The sequence below is a fragment of the Achroia grisella genome, unplaced genomic scaffold (assembly GCF_030625045.1).
Source record: "Achroia grisella isolate CSIRO2021 unplaced genomic scaffold, CSIRO_AGI_Agris_v1 utg976, whole genome shotgun sequence".
Classification (NCBI taxonomy): domain Eukaryota; kingdom Metazoa; phylum Arthropoda; class Insecta; order Lepidoptera; family Pyralidae; genus Achroia; species Achroia grisella.
Genome location: NW_026713078.1, coordinates 909535 through 926418, shown reverse-complemented (window position 1 = coordinate 926418; position 16884 = coordinate 909535). Strand labels below are relative to the sequence as shown.

The following is a 16884-nucleotide window of genomic DNA, read 5'->3' as shown; positions in this document are numbered from 1 at the left end:
TTGATCTTACGTCCTTTAGGTTCGGAGTCTGGTAGTGCCGCTCTCAATTAAAATATTAAATTGCTTAGATATTCTTCTAATCTGAAAAATGTGTTTACTAATCCTATTAATGTTTTGCTCAATCCTCACTCTGGTGACACAGTAAAAAGGCATGTAGTTGTGAAATTGCTTACAAATAAATTGGGCATCCTTCCAGAGCTGTTCTCATCCATTGTTTAGATTTAACAGATGAAGAATCGAAATAGCACTTAAGTGGAAGCTCGTCGTTCCATTTACTGTAATATCAATTTTTTGATCATTTAAATTTAAAATTACATTTACACGTAATTATAAGTAATCTGTAAGGAGGATCTATAATCTGTAAAACAGTCGTCTGCGTATCTTAGTACTCTAAAATGGCATGCCCGGAATGGCCTGAGTGGTTTTTTGCAAAAGAGGTTAGTGGAATGGTTCACCTATATGCGCTAATGATTTGCTGGCAGGACGCTGGCGGGGCACCAGTGAAGGATGATATGATGAGCATGAGGTCAGGTCAGTTAGTGCATCGTGGTGAATTCATCAAGAATTTATCATGATGGTCTCCACGGATAACCGCGTGGAGGTTAACCTGACATGGTACATTGCTAGCTATGGAGTCAACAGCCTATGCCTGAGTAGCATTACGGCTGTCATATAATAACTTAATGTCCTTAGTACATGTATATGCCATGATTACCATTTACCATCAGCTTGTTTGCCATTTTGGTTACATAAAAAAATGTTCTCATATACGTTCTAAGGTAACCTCTCAAAATCCAACAAAATTCAACGTAGCGCTATCTAACGTTGAATTTTGTTGGATTTTGAGAATATCCAATCGCGCATATTGCACACAGGCAGCCACTTCCGAAGTTTATTTTCCTTTTCTCCACTTCAATGGAAACTCCGCCTTTACAAAATGTCGGAGTATATATAAATCTTTTATTTGTGTTCTGCTATTGTCTCCACGGTGGACGCCTCGCAAACTACTATCTATTTTTGGCAGCAACTCTCCTAAATTACTATTGCGTGCACCGTTGCGACGCTCCGTTTCAAATATTCAAATGCCTTTAAGATTTCAATGACAAATGAGCAGTCCTTTAGATTCGTCTTGTGTAGGTTTAGATGATTATTCTTATTTCAATTTATTCTGCGCGTTTCGTCTGTAGAAATTTTTTTGTTGTCAAATACAAAGGACAATTTGTTGAATTTGTCGGTAAAAATTTGTACCGCCGTAATTTGAGCTCGAAAATAATCAATAAACTTTAATAAGTTGGCCCTTGTTATCAGAAATATGAGCCGAAATATCCATACTAATATTAGGTGCCTATGTCAACGTGTGTTTGTTCATAAACTTTTCAACACTAAACGGCTGTAAAAAAATATATAAAGTGAGCAATTCTTCTGTATCCTAATACATATATGGACAAGTAATAATACATATATTAGGTATATATAAAAATGAGTCCCTATTTTTTCACAAAGTGTCACACATGAACGGTTGCACTGATTTCGCTAATTAATTTTTTGGTCTATTTGTTATTGTAAGGAGATTATTCTTATGAAATAAATAAAAAAGGAAATTGCGCGGAACATTAGAAAAGTTAATTGCGAATTAAATATTCATAGTTAAAACAGGACAACGCCTATATACTATTTTCAGGCCTCCCTAGCCTAGCTGGCTATATAAATTCTAAACGGTCTAAGTACAACAAAGGTTGACTTAAAATTATATCATTTGTACTTTAAGTGGAAGAACTAGAGTGCCTTGCAACGTGGAAGGAAGGTAGCCTACGATTCTTGGTTGGCAAGTTGCACCACAATCACGCCACCAGCAACGAGGATCGCTACAGATGCTTCGTCTACGAGAAGACAAATGGTATTGGTAAGACTTAAATCATTAGCTCTCTCATTGTCATCATCATCATAAGTCCACTATTGGACATCAGCTGCTAGAATTATTGCATGTTTTATATGTAGCTGATATGAAATTTGGCGCGGGAACTTGATCTGAATCTGGCAGGGCACAGAGCGAAAAATGGAATTATGTATAAAATATGGCAAAATTAAATAATATTAAGTATTGGTTTACTTCGGCTGCGAGGGGACGTGTACTCAGTACATTGCTAGTAATGCAGTCAATCACTAGCACTGGCATGCACTCTCTTCTCCATCATTCTTTCGTTCATTCATTCTCTTGTATTTTGAGATATTTGTGGTTCTGTTTTGAGTCGACAGTTCCCACTTCCCAGCAGATACCTTAGTAATGATGAACCTTTTGTAATGCATTCAATCTTTCTAAGCAGTCCTACTCGAATCGCTGCACCATATCCATCGTCATCATTCTCCATTAGCTGATTCTTTTATTTTAAATATGGTTACTGTGATAGACCAGCTATTGTATGGATTATACGAGTATATAGCAAAAGTAGTATTTTCACTGATTTAATGAGTTTATTAAATTTGCTTTATTTTTATGTATAATTTAAACTGTTGTTGTTGTTTCTGAACTGTTGATCGGATCATCTAGTTTATTTATTATTTTTGTTATAGCATCTGGTAATGGTGCTAAAGATGGACCAGTATCTCCAGGAGGCGTGGAATACAGAGTTGCTCAGTCAGGTGACGCTACGTGCAATGGACTCTTCAGTGCCACGGAGGGATCCCGAACTATGGCCTTAAAAAGAGGTTTGTAGCTTTTTATATATAACTGTGACAAATGATTTAACGTACTTTTATATTTATATAAATTTTTACACTTTTTATTTTTACATGTTTATATTATTACACTTTAGTACTTTATCAAAGTAACAAAAATGACAATTGCAAATATTTTTACAATATTTCTGTTAAATATTAGAAGGAAAATGAATAAATAATAATATATCATCAGGACTACAAGGTAGTTGTAACCATCAATAATTATTAAAACTGTGACGAATGCAATCCTTGATATTATATTTATCCTCATATTATATTTAAAATTAAGCTAGAGCTATATTTAAACCTAAGCTCACGGACTAATTCAGTTCATGTTAGATGTTTTCGTTGAAAGAAAATCAGGCATGTATAGATAGTACATGTATAGATTTTTTTACATAAAGTTTCTGGTAACGGTCAGATTATTATTTATGAACTCTGAAGAGAATAAAAAAGTATATATAAGTTTAAGTACTAAACTATGAATTGAGCCTATTTGATATGTTCAAAGTTTTATTTAATCTTTTACAGTCTCAGTACGTTTCAACTGCCAGTTTCCTCCGTGGATGACGTTCTCCCACACTTGGCACACATTAGACTTCAGCAGCAATTACACTTTCTACCAGAGAAACGCAACTCTTCGGATTACCAACCAGACCGGCGCTGACATTAAAGTGTACTGCGTCAATGTTAAAGCAAGCTCACCAAGTGGAAACTCTGTAGCTTTAGTGGCGCATTGGCAACACCATTGGTAAATATACTATGTAAATGTAGTAATCTTAAAAATATTGTATAAAAATATGTATGGGAATTTAATGAACGTACCATGTATTCGCCTTTCGCGACAATTATTTCGACTTCATCTAGAAGTCTTCGTCAGGATGAGTGCGGCAGAACCGTTACACCATCTCACCTTGCACGGAGACACCATACTTATAAAATATTAGTGAATTACCTCCAGACTACCGTTCTCTCACAGGGCTTAATTCTTGGGCCTGTTTAGATAAATAGGTTTTTATTTTTCTATTTCAATATCTAACGGGGTTTATATGAACACTAACTCTAATAACTCGTGCACTGCAGTGAGAATCAAATCTCATAAAATAAGTTCAGAATTCTGTTGTTCCTCAGGGTGTTATTCTAGGTACCGTTTTTATAATTTTGCTTTAATCGTGTGTTCCAGTGTGTCCCGATACGTATGCGTGGTGCTATATCGTCGAGATACATACATAGCAGAGCTACAACGTGGTTCGCCGACATCCAGACCTGATGATGCTTGTTCCCCCCATCATTTCAATGCTGTTACCGCACCTTATATTACTTTAGTTGGTGAGTTTTATAATGTTAATTGTACAGACAAAAAATGAAGGCCTATAGAGTAAATAACGCTGATATTACACATGTTGTCCATCATGTTATATGAGAAAAATACGAGGACGAATATAATTATTTTTAAAAAATAAATTTCTCCTAAAAAAGTCTTGTATTTATTTTACGTTGTCTGTCGCTTTTATTATTTTTATGAAGACAAAAATGCCTTAACGTTTTGCTAAGTTTTTCTACATAATAAAGCAGAAAAACTTGTATGAAAAGGACAAAACAGTTCAATAGTTTTAATAGACTTTATAATAAATCATTTGGTGTTTTTATTAATATTCATATATAGATATGTAGGAAAGTATTAATAGAATATAACCTAATAAATTTTATTTACACTGAATATTTTACGTATTCCAGCAAGCAATCCAGAATCAAAAGATTGCCCGTACTCGGGCAAGTATACTGTACGGAATAGTAGGCGCCAGAGAAATATCAGAGATCTGAGTGAGATAAAATATAGGAGTAAGCGAGAGAAAGCAATGTTCGAACATAATCGTAGGGTTAATGGGAGTAGGTTGTTCAATTTTAGTGTAAGCAATATGTCGAGTGCTCCAACGCTAAGGAGCAGAAGGCAAGTGGATACGCCGGAGATAGCTTGCATAGATAACAATTACAATAGATTAGAAGTGGGCTGCAACTCTATGAAGAACATGGAATTCTATTCTAATTGTCAGAACAAAGAGTTAGTTACAGGTGAGACTATTTTATTAAATTCTAGATGGTTATAGTATAAAAAATTTAACAGTCTAAATGATGTTTTCTAGACCATAAAAAAGTATTAGATTTTAAAAAGCCACTGAATATATACGTAGACTTAAATATATGTATATATATATAATAAGCAAGCTGCTGAAGCGTTTTCACCTATATGGACAGCATAGTGGATGTCACAAATGAGTCTGTGATATCTTTCGTGTTCCTGAGAACTAAGACATCATGACTCAGTAGTTTGTAATTTCACTTGTATTTCTCAAACTTCAAATTTAAACAAAAAATGTAGCCGCTCGGTGGCTGAAATATTTGAGACAAAGTACTCACGCAGACCATATCGCCCTCAAACTGTGTAGGTACACTTTTCAAGTAGAATCTTAAGACTTCTTACCAACTTTGGCAGACTATGCCAAGCTTGGGTAAGTAGTCTTAAGATAATATTGCGGACATTAAAGTGTTTGGTACATTGAGATGTGTGTGCGGCGTTTGCAGCGTACACGTGCCACGGCGGGTGGTACGAGAACGGCGCGTCGCTGGTGGTGACGACGCCGGTGACGCGCGACAGCACGGCGGCGCGCCGCTACTGCTTCGTGTCGCGCGAGGCGCGCGGCGGGCTCGTGCTCGCGCGCTCGCCCGCCAACTGCGACCGCGCCGCCGCCGCCGAGCCCGACCTGCTGTTCGACGCCACCGCAATAGGTCAGTGTACGAACGCAGAGTATAACACTCCTGCAACAGCACGGCGTCGCGCCGCTGTTCCAAACAAGACCTAGGCCGTCAAAGTCGTGGTTCTTCTTCCACTTCACCTCTTTCCTATTCTTTTATTTATTTTAAAAGTAATTGGATAAAGCAGATCAGACAGTTGACCATTACAAGGAGTGAGCACGTCATCATCACTCCGAAGTATGGTCTTTGGAGCGATGATGACGTACCCAGAGTAGGTACTATCTCTCCCTTCCACTGATACAGATGAATCCGCTTGATGGCTGAAATTTATAAGTCAGACAGAAATACCAAGCATTCAGGACGCGTTGGTCAGGTCATACAAGGTAATAGTAGCGAAATGAAACAAAATAATACAATTCCATTAAATAATGAAATGGACTTCCGCAATAAACACCAATTCGATAAAATATAAACCAAATTTTATTTCGTTTACAGGAGAATGTCAAGATCAAACAAATCATCAGCTCCTTCTGAGGATACCATCACCGCTCACAATCTTCACAACTATTATAATATTTCATTTTATAATACCAAGATGATTCAACGCACAAATCCCGTAATCGTTTTAGACCCTACCCTTGTAATTATAGTATTAAATAGGACGAAGATGTAGATGAGATTAAATATTTTCTTTTGTTTTTAACTGGAGAGTGCTACATGTGTTGTAGTTACCGCCGTTAAGAGAAGATTGTGGAACGAACTTCTTATATATATCATAAATTTAAGATCTTTTTATTTTCGCACTAATATCGCGGCTATATCTCGTTGCAACTTTATTTGTTTTGTATATATTAACATATATATAGCCTGTAATAATGTTTAAGGACGTCCTATTGTTCGAGGACAAGAGGTCCTTTCAAACAACAAAAGAATTTCTCAGATCAATGCAGATCAATGCAGTCTCTGAGTTTACTTATAAACAAAAATACTTTATATTATTTGACTTCACAATATTAGTTACAACTTTCTCAAAACTTCTTTGTGTTCCCGTGAGTATCTGCCCCTACGCCCCATCTGTGGGGTTGCTACAGCACTTGTAGTCAAATAGTTTATTATAATTTATGATGGCCTCCTATCACTAATTATTTACCATATCTTTAATAATTATTTTAAATGTTTTTGTCTTCTACTGGATATAGAAAGTTAACAAAACTTACCAATAAATAGTAGTTTTTTTACAAGTTCGGCTATTGAAAATTGTTAAAATCCTCTTCATTGTTTTAAGCATGTTAACTTTTCTATGGAAAATAAGTAATAAAATGTAATAAATAATAAAATACACTTTCATATTATATCATAGATAGCAACAATCGCCTAATAAATAATAGCAAGCTAGCAATACGTTATTTGAGACAAATTTTGTATTAATATTGTCTTACATTGAAGTATTATGTTACTAAAAGCACTAGACAAAATGCCGCATTAAAAAAATATGATGCTCTATACACGTAGGAAAAAATAAATTAGCAAACGCAAATGTTTACTATTCATGGATTACGTACATGATCCCGACTGGCCGCTAGTCTCAGATTTCATAATTTAGAACTTCCCATAAAACCAAACTTTCCGTTTTTGTCGGCACTTGCCCACGACTATTTCAGTATTATAAAAAAAAGAATATTTTAGTCTGCTTATAATTTTTGTTTAAGCAATTAAAATGGTTTGGTGCACCCGCCTGCGCTAACGGTATACGGTGGCGGGACACCAGTGGAGGATGATGAGATGAGCATGATGTAAAGTCAATCAGCATATCATGGTAAATTCACCAGAAACTTATCCCGATGTTTTCCAGAGACAACCGCATGGAGGTTAACTTAACACATTGCTAGAAATAGGTTTCTTAGTCCACATTACTCACAATCTCCTTCCCCCATCGGGCCATACTTATTCACTATCAGTACGTAACTACTAGTATAATTGCCGCCGGAGATTGAATTAATTGCAGCGCATTCACTGTAATTCTTTAGGATAGTGCTCGAAGTGCGGTATTTGCTCTAGTAGAAGCGACTATTAAAATGATAATACCTCAATGTAATTCAATGATAAAAATTAAACTAGGGAACTATAATGAGGCAGTCATTTGTTGATTAATATCTACTTTTAATTATATTCTAAATATAATATATATTTATGAATGGCATGAACACTGTACATATAATTTTATACTTGTTTGCTATTCAATTCTCTCGCATATCGCAAATGGCAAACGAACTATGCTAATTCAATTATTGCTACTTTTTATTTGTTTTTAGGTCTTTAATAAAGAAAAGAGGAACATAAAACTAAATTTCTAATGACTATCTCATTATGTTTTCTAAATAATGTATTTTTTTGTATAAATTACGGATAGAGCTAACAATAAGTACCCTATAATTATATTCCAATGCAGTTTACTTACCTCACATTCATAGAAATCTATTCTTGTGTTATATCTGTTATCTTTGCATTGAATTTTTAATCAAACGAAAAAAAAAAGCACTGATGCAGTGGTTTCAGGTTTTTTTTATGAATAAGGGCCTGCACAGACGAGTAACTTCTGTTCATAGAGATAATGCTCTTTGCATTTACTACTCGTTAAGCTTAGCTATTACCCGCGACTTTTGTCCGTATGGAATTTGACTTATACTGCTTATACAGAATGTACGTTATACTTATATATATAAATTTAAAAAAATGTCCTTCTGTTTGTTTATCTTGCAGATAACTGAAACGGCTGGATTATAAGGAGTAACTACCGTACCTAACATTATAAGGAGTAACTTAGGTTACTTCTATTTTAGATATTTGTTAATTAAAAAAAAAAGTTAATTTCCACGTGAATAAAAGCGCAGCTAATAGTATATGAATGATATTTATCATGATTATTATCACAAGAATTATGATGATATTATGATATCTCGAGTTACAAACGTCGAAATATCGGGAGACAGAAATATCACAAATATTACAATTGTGAATGACAGGGTTAAGGATTAAGTTAAAACAGTGCATTGTTTTTTTTATTGATTTATTTAAGATACATTGAGTAACACCCTATATTATAATCTGTGCAGGCTCTAAAATATTTTGAATCTATGGTAATAATAATAACATATAATCACGACTTTTATCTGAATTGGGGTAGTCAAGGTGGTATGAATTAACAAATATATTCAACCTTTGTACAATATTTATAAAGTGAAAATACAGAAATATTATAAACTAGTTAAATACAGTTGTTGTAAGATATAAATTCTCTCTATATAGCCGAAGGCCTAGCTTTTCCCGTAATGTATACATACAAAATTTGTATACATTTTAGATAATCAAATGATAAAGTAAGTACGTTTTTTAATAATAGAAAATAGCTTTTTAATGCAAATATCTACCACGATTTTTAATTTAAGTTTCATTAGAAATACTTCCAAAGGCGCTTGTTCAGTTTAGTAATATTTGTTATAAAATTTACCGAGGTATTCTTTGTATAAAGTACTTTTTTTAATGAATGATAAAGGAATCGGTTCATGCTGGCACGGCAGCAGTGGGGGATGATAATTCGAGCATGAGGTCTTACGCGACAAATTTATCCTGATGATTTCAAGAGAGAGCCTTTGGTTTGAGTTTACAGGTCAACCTGACATGGGACATTGCTAGCAATGGGGTTATTAATCCACATTACTAACAATCCCCCCCACTCTCCCCAATAAAGTAGTCTGCACCTATTTAGTCGCCAACTAAGTTAATCTGCAAGCTGTTTCGATTGAGGTCATTGAAGTTAGTGAAATTCCAGTATAGGAGAAATGACGTTTTAGTCCCTCGGAATACCATCGCATCACAAGATAGCATGGCGAACGGTATAAAGTTCATATATAGAGACGACGATTACCACTTGCCATCAGTTCTGGTTACATAGAATATAAAAATCAACATTACATTCATTTGCCCCGTGAAGCCTAATCAAAAACTATGACGTGACACCCCTAGGCGTCCATAGACTACGGTAACCGTTTACAATGAGATGGGCCTGTTTGCCAACGTCGTAATATAAAAAAATAGTTCGAACTAAGTAAATAGTGTACAAGTCGTGTTTATTAACATGGACAAGCGTTTTTAGAATATTAATATCGTAATGTGTCCAACACTCCAACGAATTAAAGTGTTTGCGTAAAGAAAAGATAAATATAATTCTATAGTGTAAAGATTTTTTATATTTAACAATGTACGTAGTAAAACAGACTAAAATTATAATGAATTAGTTTAGTCATCATTTTAAATGATATTTTCATTTTACTTTTGTGTTTACAATAAAAATAATGAAAATCGACTGTCAATAAATTGCTTTGGTTTTGTCTTAATAGTAATAAGTACATATAATCAGATGTATTTACTGATATATATACTACCTGTTTATAATTTTTCTTTCCTCTTTTTTTTCAATACTTTGGATGTGAAAATGTGATGAAATAGATCAATAGTTTTAAGATAAAATACTTGAAAATAGTTTAAAAAAAAAGGTTGATAGAGTCGATGCGAATGGTTGTGAAAAATGTTTCTTGTTGCAACGGTTTTGTAGAAGTCTCGTAACTATCTATAATAAACGAAAAAAAAATACAATATATTTCCGGTCTTTTGGCCCACTGTTTTATTATATTTGCAATTCTCAAGTGGTTTAAATCAGTCAATAATCTCTAGAAGGTTCTATTTCTTTTTTTTCTTTAATTTAAATTAAGTATTTCTTTAACATTTATTTTATATGACACTATGAAGTTATTTTTAAGTAGTTACTTAAAGGTTTTTTTCTAAAGGATATTAATGTAAATTTAATGAATTTATTTTATATTTTACAAAAGAATCAAACTGAATTATAATTTATAACTACTGTTTTATTACTTGTATAATTTCAATTGTATAACTACTTAAGTTTTGAGATAATTTATTACTACACAAAAAATACAAAAGAAGCTTAGTAATATGTACAAAATTATGATAACACGTTAAAATAGTTAGAATAATTTAGCTATATTTTTATGTTATATCATAATAAGTACCTATATATTGAAAAATAGTACATATTTATAGGTGCCTGAAACATTTGCATAATTATCTTTACTTCTATTTACCTTTTATTGGGTTATCTATGTATATTTTGATTTATGATACATAAGAATAACAAAAAATATGTTTTATTCTAGTAGCAGGCACAAGAAATGGTTACAAACGCACCATGTGATGGTTGCTTCTATAAAACTATTTGTTACAACTGTTTTCGCGGGAAAGCAACGTTTTCCCTAATCAAGCAATACTAATATGAGTAAGACTTAGCTAAGAGTGAATTTAGATAAGTGAAAACGAATACTCATTTTGAGTATTATACATATACATGTATGTAGTTAACATCAAATTAGATATAATGTCGCAACAGCAATAATATATTTGTATTTATAGCTATTGAGCGTTAAATTTTTAATAGTTATTAGACAGTTGTGAATAAGGGAGCTAGCGATTGTTATTTTAATAATGTAACAGAGATTATTTCTTTGTGGAAGTGGAATATGTGAAAATTATTCGGAACAAACGGTTTCTCCGATGATTTTCTGAAACGGTACATCGTTATATTTCCATCGTGTGATATAAATACATTAACTAATTAAGTACATAGTGGTCAGCATGGATTATTATAATAAACAGCGAAATTTATAATGGTATTTTATTTACTTTTGTAATCCTTCATCAGAACTATTACTTCAGCCAGTTACTAATTTGTTTTTTCACCGGGAATTTATCACAATGGTACAGAGGAAACCGCGTGGTGGTCAACGTGACATGGTACATTGCTAGCTATAATAACATTCAGATTCTGAATGTTATTATTTCAGATCCATACAAAATAGGTCATGTTATATACATATATATTTTGTAATGGATAATAATGGAATGGTGCACTCGCCTGCGCTAACGGTTTACGCTGGCGGAGCACCAGTGGAGTATGATAGGATGAACATGAGGTCAGGTTAGTTAGCCCATCGTGGCAATTTCATCAGAAACTTATCAGGGTGGTTTCCACCAGTGGTGGTAGACCGTGTGTAGGTCAACCTGACATGGTACATTGCTAGCAATGGGGTCTTAGTCCACATTACTAACAATAACCTTCCCTTTTCCCATATTATGGCGACTTCGAGTATATAATATATACAATACATTATGTACTCATGCAATATGTGTTAGAAAATATTAACTCTTCTGATATTAAGGCATTTATTAGGTTATTTCGACAAAGTACAATAACTTTAGTGTAAACTGGACCAGTTTACCAGCAACAGATCGATGTACCAATTACTCCCGGTTGGAAACTAATATCACAGCTTATATAATTCTAAATGTAATTGTATTATAAAGCCGTGTAAAAGTCAGCTGCAGTTCCGTGGGTGGATTGAGGAAACAGGACCCCCGCAAAATTTAATAAAAAATACCTTATACGCTACAATATATAACTTCATTTTTATTCTTATTTACGGAATAAATTTTAACAGATTGTCACTGCTCACTAGATGGCGTTCAAAATGCAGACGGCCCTATAAATTTGTTCTTTCTTTAATGATATACATTTTTGATAAAAATAGACCTTATACGTAATCTAAATATATATAACTCGAAGGTGACTGACATAGTGATCTATCAACGCACAGCCCAGACCACTGGACGGATCTGGCTGAAATTTGGCATGCAGGTAGATGTTATGACGTAGGCATCCGCTAAGAAAAGATTTTGATTAATTCTACCCCCAAGGGGATAAATTGACGCGAGCGAAGCCGCGGGCAAAAGCTAGTTACACATATAATATAATAACTTTTTGTCCAGTGCTCACTAGATGGCGTTGTAAAAATATAAATGAAGCTATTTATTTGTGTTTGATTTTAATGTGCTTTTAATGATTTACATTGTCCATAACGCCATCTATTTAGCAAACTACCTGTTAAAATAAATTTTCTGAAATAAATAAACTGATACATAAGGTCTAAATTGAAAAAAAAATATAGAATTTCAAAGGTCCTGCTTCTCAACTCACTAATAAGTAGTAAGAGTAGATAAAATTAATAGTAGAGTAAATAATAATCAAGAATATAATCATTATCTTTAAGTAATGTTCTACAAGAATATCAAAGTGGCAAATGAATCTACCGCTATCTAAATCGAAATGTAGGCTAATTGGATGGTTACCGTTTTACTAGTTTAATTGTGTTCTATTTCGTTTACATTTCAAAGTAAGCATGTCTAATGCTGCAATAATCTTTAGAAATTTATTCTTATACATTAATAAAAAAGTTGTAAACAGTAATAGAAAGTATCCTCCCATTTTTTATTTATCATAAAAATATTTTTGACGAAAAAAAGTTGTCACACACACACACACTCGACGCAGGTGGCGCTACTGTGTTATAATTATAAACAGAGAAATTAGACTGGCAGCAGGTTTTTTACAGAAGAAAATAAAGTTAAAAACCAATAAATATTGTCATAAATGTAAAAATAAATTATCACTGAAATATACAAAGCTAATGTGAGAGGTAACATCTAAGTCATCACATAAAGATCAAATAATAACCATTGATTAACCACTGAGCAAATAATCACTTTGTTAGTAGTGATATGAAACAGTGTAATAATATATTTTTATGTGAATGCATCTAAATCAGAATTGCCAATACCAAACATCAAATCACTACTGTCAAACAATTCTGCCAACATTGCCATCAGTTATGTCATGTGTAGTTGATGTTGCTTCGCTTGCTGCTTGCTTGCTTTCTTTACTTTGCTTGTTGTACTCGCGTCGTCGGTCAATTGGATTGTTTATCTGAAAGAACAGTTACCGGATAATAAACAAATTCGACAAACTACCTCAAGTGCTCACAAATAAAACGCAAGAAACCCATAGCTGTGCCACAAATACGAGGATGTTTAGAAATATGTGAAAGTGACAGTCGCGAATCGACTTAGTTTTTTGTGAGAATATAATGTTATTTCACATATTTTCAAGTACCGCCAGTTAGTATTGTGGTGTGAACATTAGAAATGCTGCAATTGGGGTTTCTTTCGTGTATAGAGGACACGTGATCGCGGGACACTATGTTCGATGCAGGATAGACAGTCGTGGTGCCCAGAGTTATCATCGTATTCGGCTATAATGCAACACGACTGTTTGCCGGACGGTGCCAGGAGCAGGTTCGAGAGGCGAAAGCCAACTAAAGTGCTGAAAATAGCGGAGAGTTTCACAAATTTGGACGAAACTGCGAAAGCAGGACGATACGTTCGCGGTCCACATTCCAACATCGGGAGAAGATATAAGGAGGAGAATGGCGGCAGGACTAAGCGTGAGATGTGTTGTGATGAGGAGTGTGATAAGGAGTCCAGTGTTAGTGAGGAGTGTGAAAGACTTGGTGACAGAAGGGTTACGGGTTCCTCTTGTACAGCGCTCAGGACGGCGGTGGCGGCGCTGTATCCCTTTGACGACTTTATCCTGGAGAAGATAGGCACTGGATTCTTCTCCGAAGTTTTCAAAGTGAGTGTTCTTATTCTAGTCTCTTTATTATTATGTTTCACTTGATATTTATTATTTAAATACATGTTATAACACATGTTAAAAAACAATAATATTATTAATTAAAATAGATTAAAGTTATTTTAATGGATTTTCCCGTAAATGCATATCACACTTATCTATTCTAAAATTAATTACCCAATAATAATACTCTATTTAAGTAGTAGTAATCATTATGTATTCTATCTTTTAAAATATATTATCTGATATAATTTGTTGAAATAATGTGATATGATGGCAATTCAAATATAATGTTTAGGATGAATTAAATTCTGAAATTTAAATAGATACAAATTATAAATTTCACACCTAAATATGTGTATATTGATCTGAACAATTACTTATTCATACACAAACCATTATTTTTTTATTCCTTACCCTCCAATAATTAATAAAAGTTCTCTAAGATGTACCCACTTTATTGGCTACATCTTTATTATGAATTAATACAAAATTTGAATATATTGGAATATATATTTTAAGTATATAAACATATACTTACAATGTGAAAATAACATAAATTAAGTAAAAAGATGGTACTTATTGATTTGATTTCTCTGCTTATTAGAATGTTATAGTGAATTACTTATTAGACAATTTTTTTTGTAATTGATGGATGTTGTGTGGATGTGATACCTATGTTAATATTTAGTAGCTGAAGGGGATTGTAATGTGGACTAGCAGCCTAAAGAGAGGCTAATTGTGGACATGGAGTCCTACATTCAAACAATGCCTTTTTTTTAGTAGTCATCCTCTTTTCCATCCATCCACATTCATATTAAATACTTTCTTTAAGACATGGTTCTCGCTCTGTCGCATAACATGCCCATACTAAATGTACAAATATATATTTATGTAATAATTGAAAATGATTGCAATATAGTAATTAAGGGGGGGAGGGGATTGTTAGTTCTGAGGACTAGCTGCCCCCTTTGCCAGTAATGCAGGTTAGGTCGACTCGGTAGCAGTTTCCCCTGGAAACCATCATAGTTAATCCTGGCTTTGTTAGTCACTATAGGCAAACTCACCTGACCTCATGCTCATCTTATCATCCTCCACTGGTACCCTGCCATCAAGTACCTCTAGCGAAGATGAATACACTATTCTATTAAAAAAAATATAGTCATCACTGGTGGGTAAATACTGAGTAACTTTGTTAAACAATTACAACAAAACAGTACCATTATTATATAAACAAATTGTCAAACTTTTGTTCAATATATAATTGAATAAGATTAATTATAACACCTTATAGTATTGGCACTTGGTCATGTTTACCTATTTACCGAAGCATCTAAGTGACACACAGATTTAATATCTGGCATTCTGCCTAAAATAATATTGTAAGTATATAGTGAAGTACATTTTTAAAGAAGAGGTATGTGATACTGTCAGCATAGTGAGTAAGGTATGCAACTGTTATAGTTAGTAAAATATCTTCTTTTGTTTTCAACCTATTTTGATATTATTTAGCTTTGTATGGATAAACAATCAACTATTATAGTTGATGTGATATGTTCATAAGGTTTGAACATATTTTCATATTATTGGGCTTTGCATGGGTAAATGGTAAATAATATTCTTGTGAATGCTATTAAACTTTCATAATTTATTTTCTTGTAAGGGAAAAATATTCAAAAACAGCAAAATAGATGTTCCTTTGCTTTTATTCACAATTACATTCTTTTACTGATTATACAGTATCTTTAAAATTTGCTATCCCTGCTTGTATCTTTAAGATTTCATGGAAAGTAAACTACAAAACTTCACCATCAATTTGAGGGACTCACTCATTGAAAGATATATTATTCCAAAGTAAAATACTATGTTCTGTTAATATGTATATTACTCATAAAGTTAGAAGTAATTAAGCCTCTAATTATATAATACTGTACCTAAACTACTAAACTAAGTACTGTTCTTAATATTTAATTAGAACTACCTACATTCTTCAGTTCATATGATAGTACCACCAACTGTGTCTTTCTGAGGGGCAAGAAATTACTAGGAATGGGGACTATGGTGACTTCATTGCTAGAAAGTGGATACCTATCTATTATCATGCAATAAAAATATATTAAGTGTTATTAATATATTTCGTCACATGTTAGGGAGGGGAGACTGACAAAGTGTGACATAGTGTGACAAGGGGCGGGAGGAGTCCAGAATTTTGTGACATTACAGAATTAAAACACGAAATCTGTATACTTAAAATATTTTAAAATTGCAAAATACGTAACGGGATTTGCGAGAGGGGAATCTTACAAATATGACTAGCAGTGACAAGAACGAGTGGAGAGGGGGGGAGGGGACAAAAAGTAAGGAACGTAACAAATTATCCTACATAGTTACGTAATTATAGATATCCCTATAGTGGAAGAAAACCTTAATGATATTTCTTCATTATTATATTTATTTGATAACATCGACCTTGAACCAGTAATCCTCTTTTAATACTAAAGATAATAAGTCCATTTAAATAAACCTTGAACAGAATGTGAATTGATAGTGATACTTTAATAATAGATATTTTAGTGTATTACCACGGAAAAATATTTAGCTATACCCGGGACGTCGTCCTCGACAAAAAGGTTGTTAGTTTTACTTTATATCTCTAAATTAACAGATTTTTTTCTGAAATAAAAGTAGCCTAAGTTACTCCTTATTACATCAGCTACCTGCTAATAAAAGTCCCGTCAAAATCGGTCCAGCCATTTCAGAGATTAGACGGAACAAACAGACAGACAGAAAAAAATAGTAAAAAATGTTATTTTGGT

At 33.3% G+C, this 16884-nt stretch overlaps 2 protein-coding genes across 2 annotated transcripts in view; both read left to right on the top strand.

Annotated features, from left to right (window-relative positions):
• The window catches only part of LOC131854337 (uncharacterized), a 111193-nt gene extending 104777 nt beyond the window's left edge, over nucleotides 1–6416 (top strand). The window contains exons 7-13 of the mRNA XM_059205446.1: nucleotides 1769–1903; nucleotides 2572–2706; nucleotides 3250–3469; nucleotides 3902–4047; nucleotides 4456–4791; nucleotides 5302–5505; nucleotides 5968–6416. Of these exons, the coding sequence (XP_059061429.1) occupies nucleotides 1769–1903; nucleotides 2572–2706; nucleotides 3250–3469; nucleotides 3902–4047; nucleotides 4456–4791; nucleotides 5302–5505; nucleotides 5968–6071 (1280 nt within the window). The 3' untranslated portion in view covers nucleotides 6072–6416. The remainder of the gene's footprint in view (nucleotides 1–1768; nucleotides 1904–2571; nucleotides 2707–3249; nucleotides 3470–3901; nucleotides 4048–4455; nucleotides 4792–5301; nucleotides 5506–5967) is intronic.
• Nucleotides 6417–13273: 6857 nt separating this feature from the next.
• The window catches only part of LOC131854349 (dual specificity testis-specific protein kinase 1), a 106053-nt gene continuing 102442 nt past the window's right edge, over nucleotides 13274–16884 (top strand). The window contains exon 1 of the mRNA XM_059205458.1: nucleotides 13274–14068. Within this exon, the coding sequence (XP_059061441.1) occupies nucleotides 13643–14068 (426 nt within the window). The 5' untranslated portion in view covers nucleotides 13274–13642. The remainder of the gene's footprint in view (nucleotides 14069–16884) is intronic.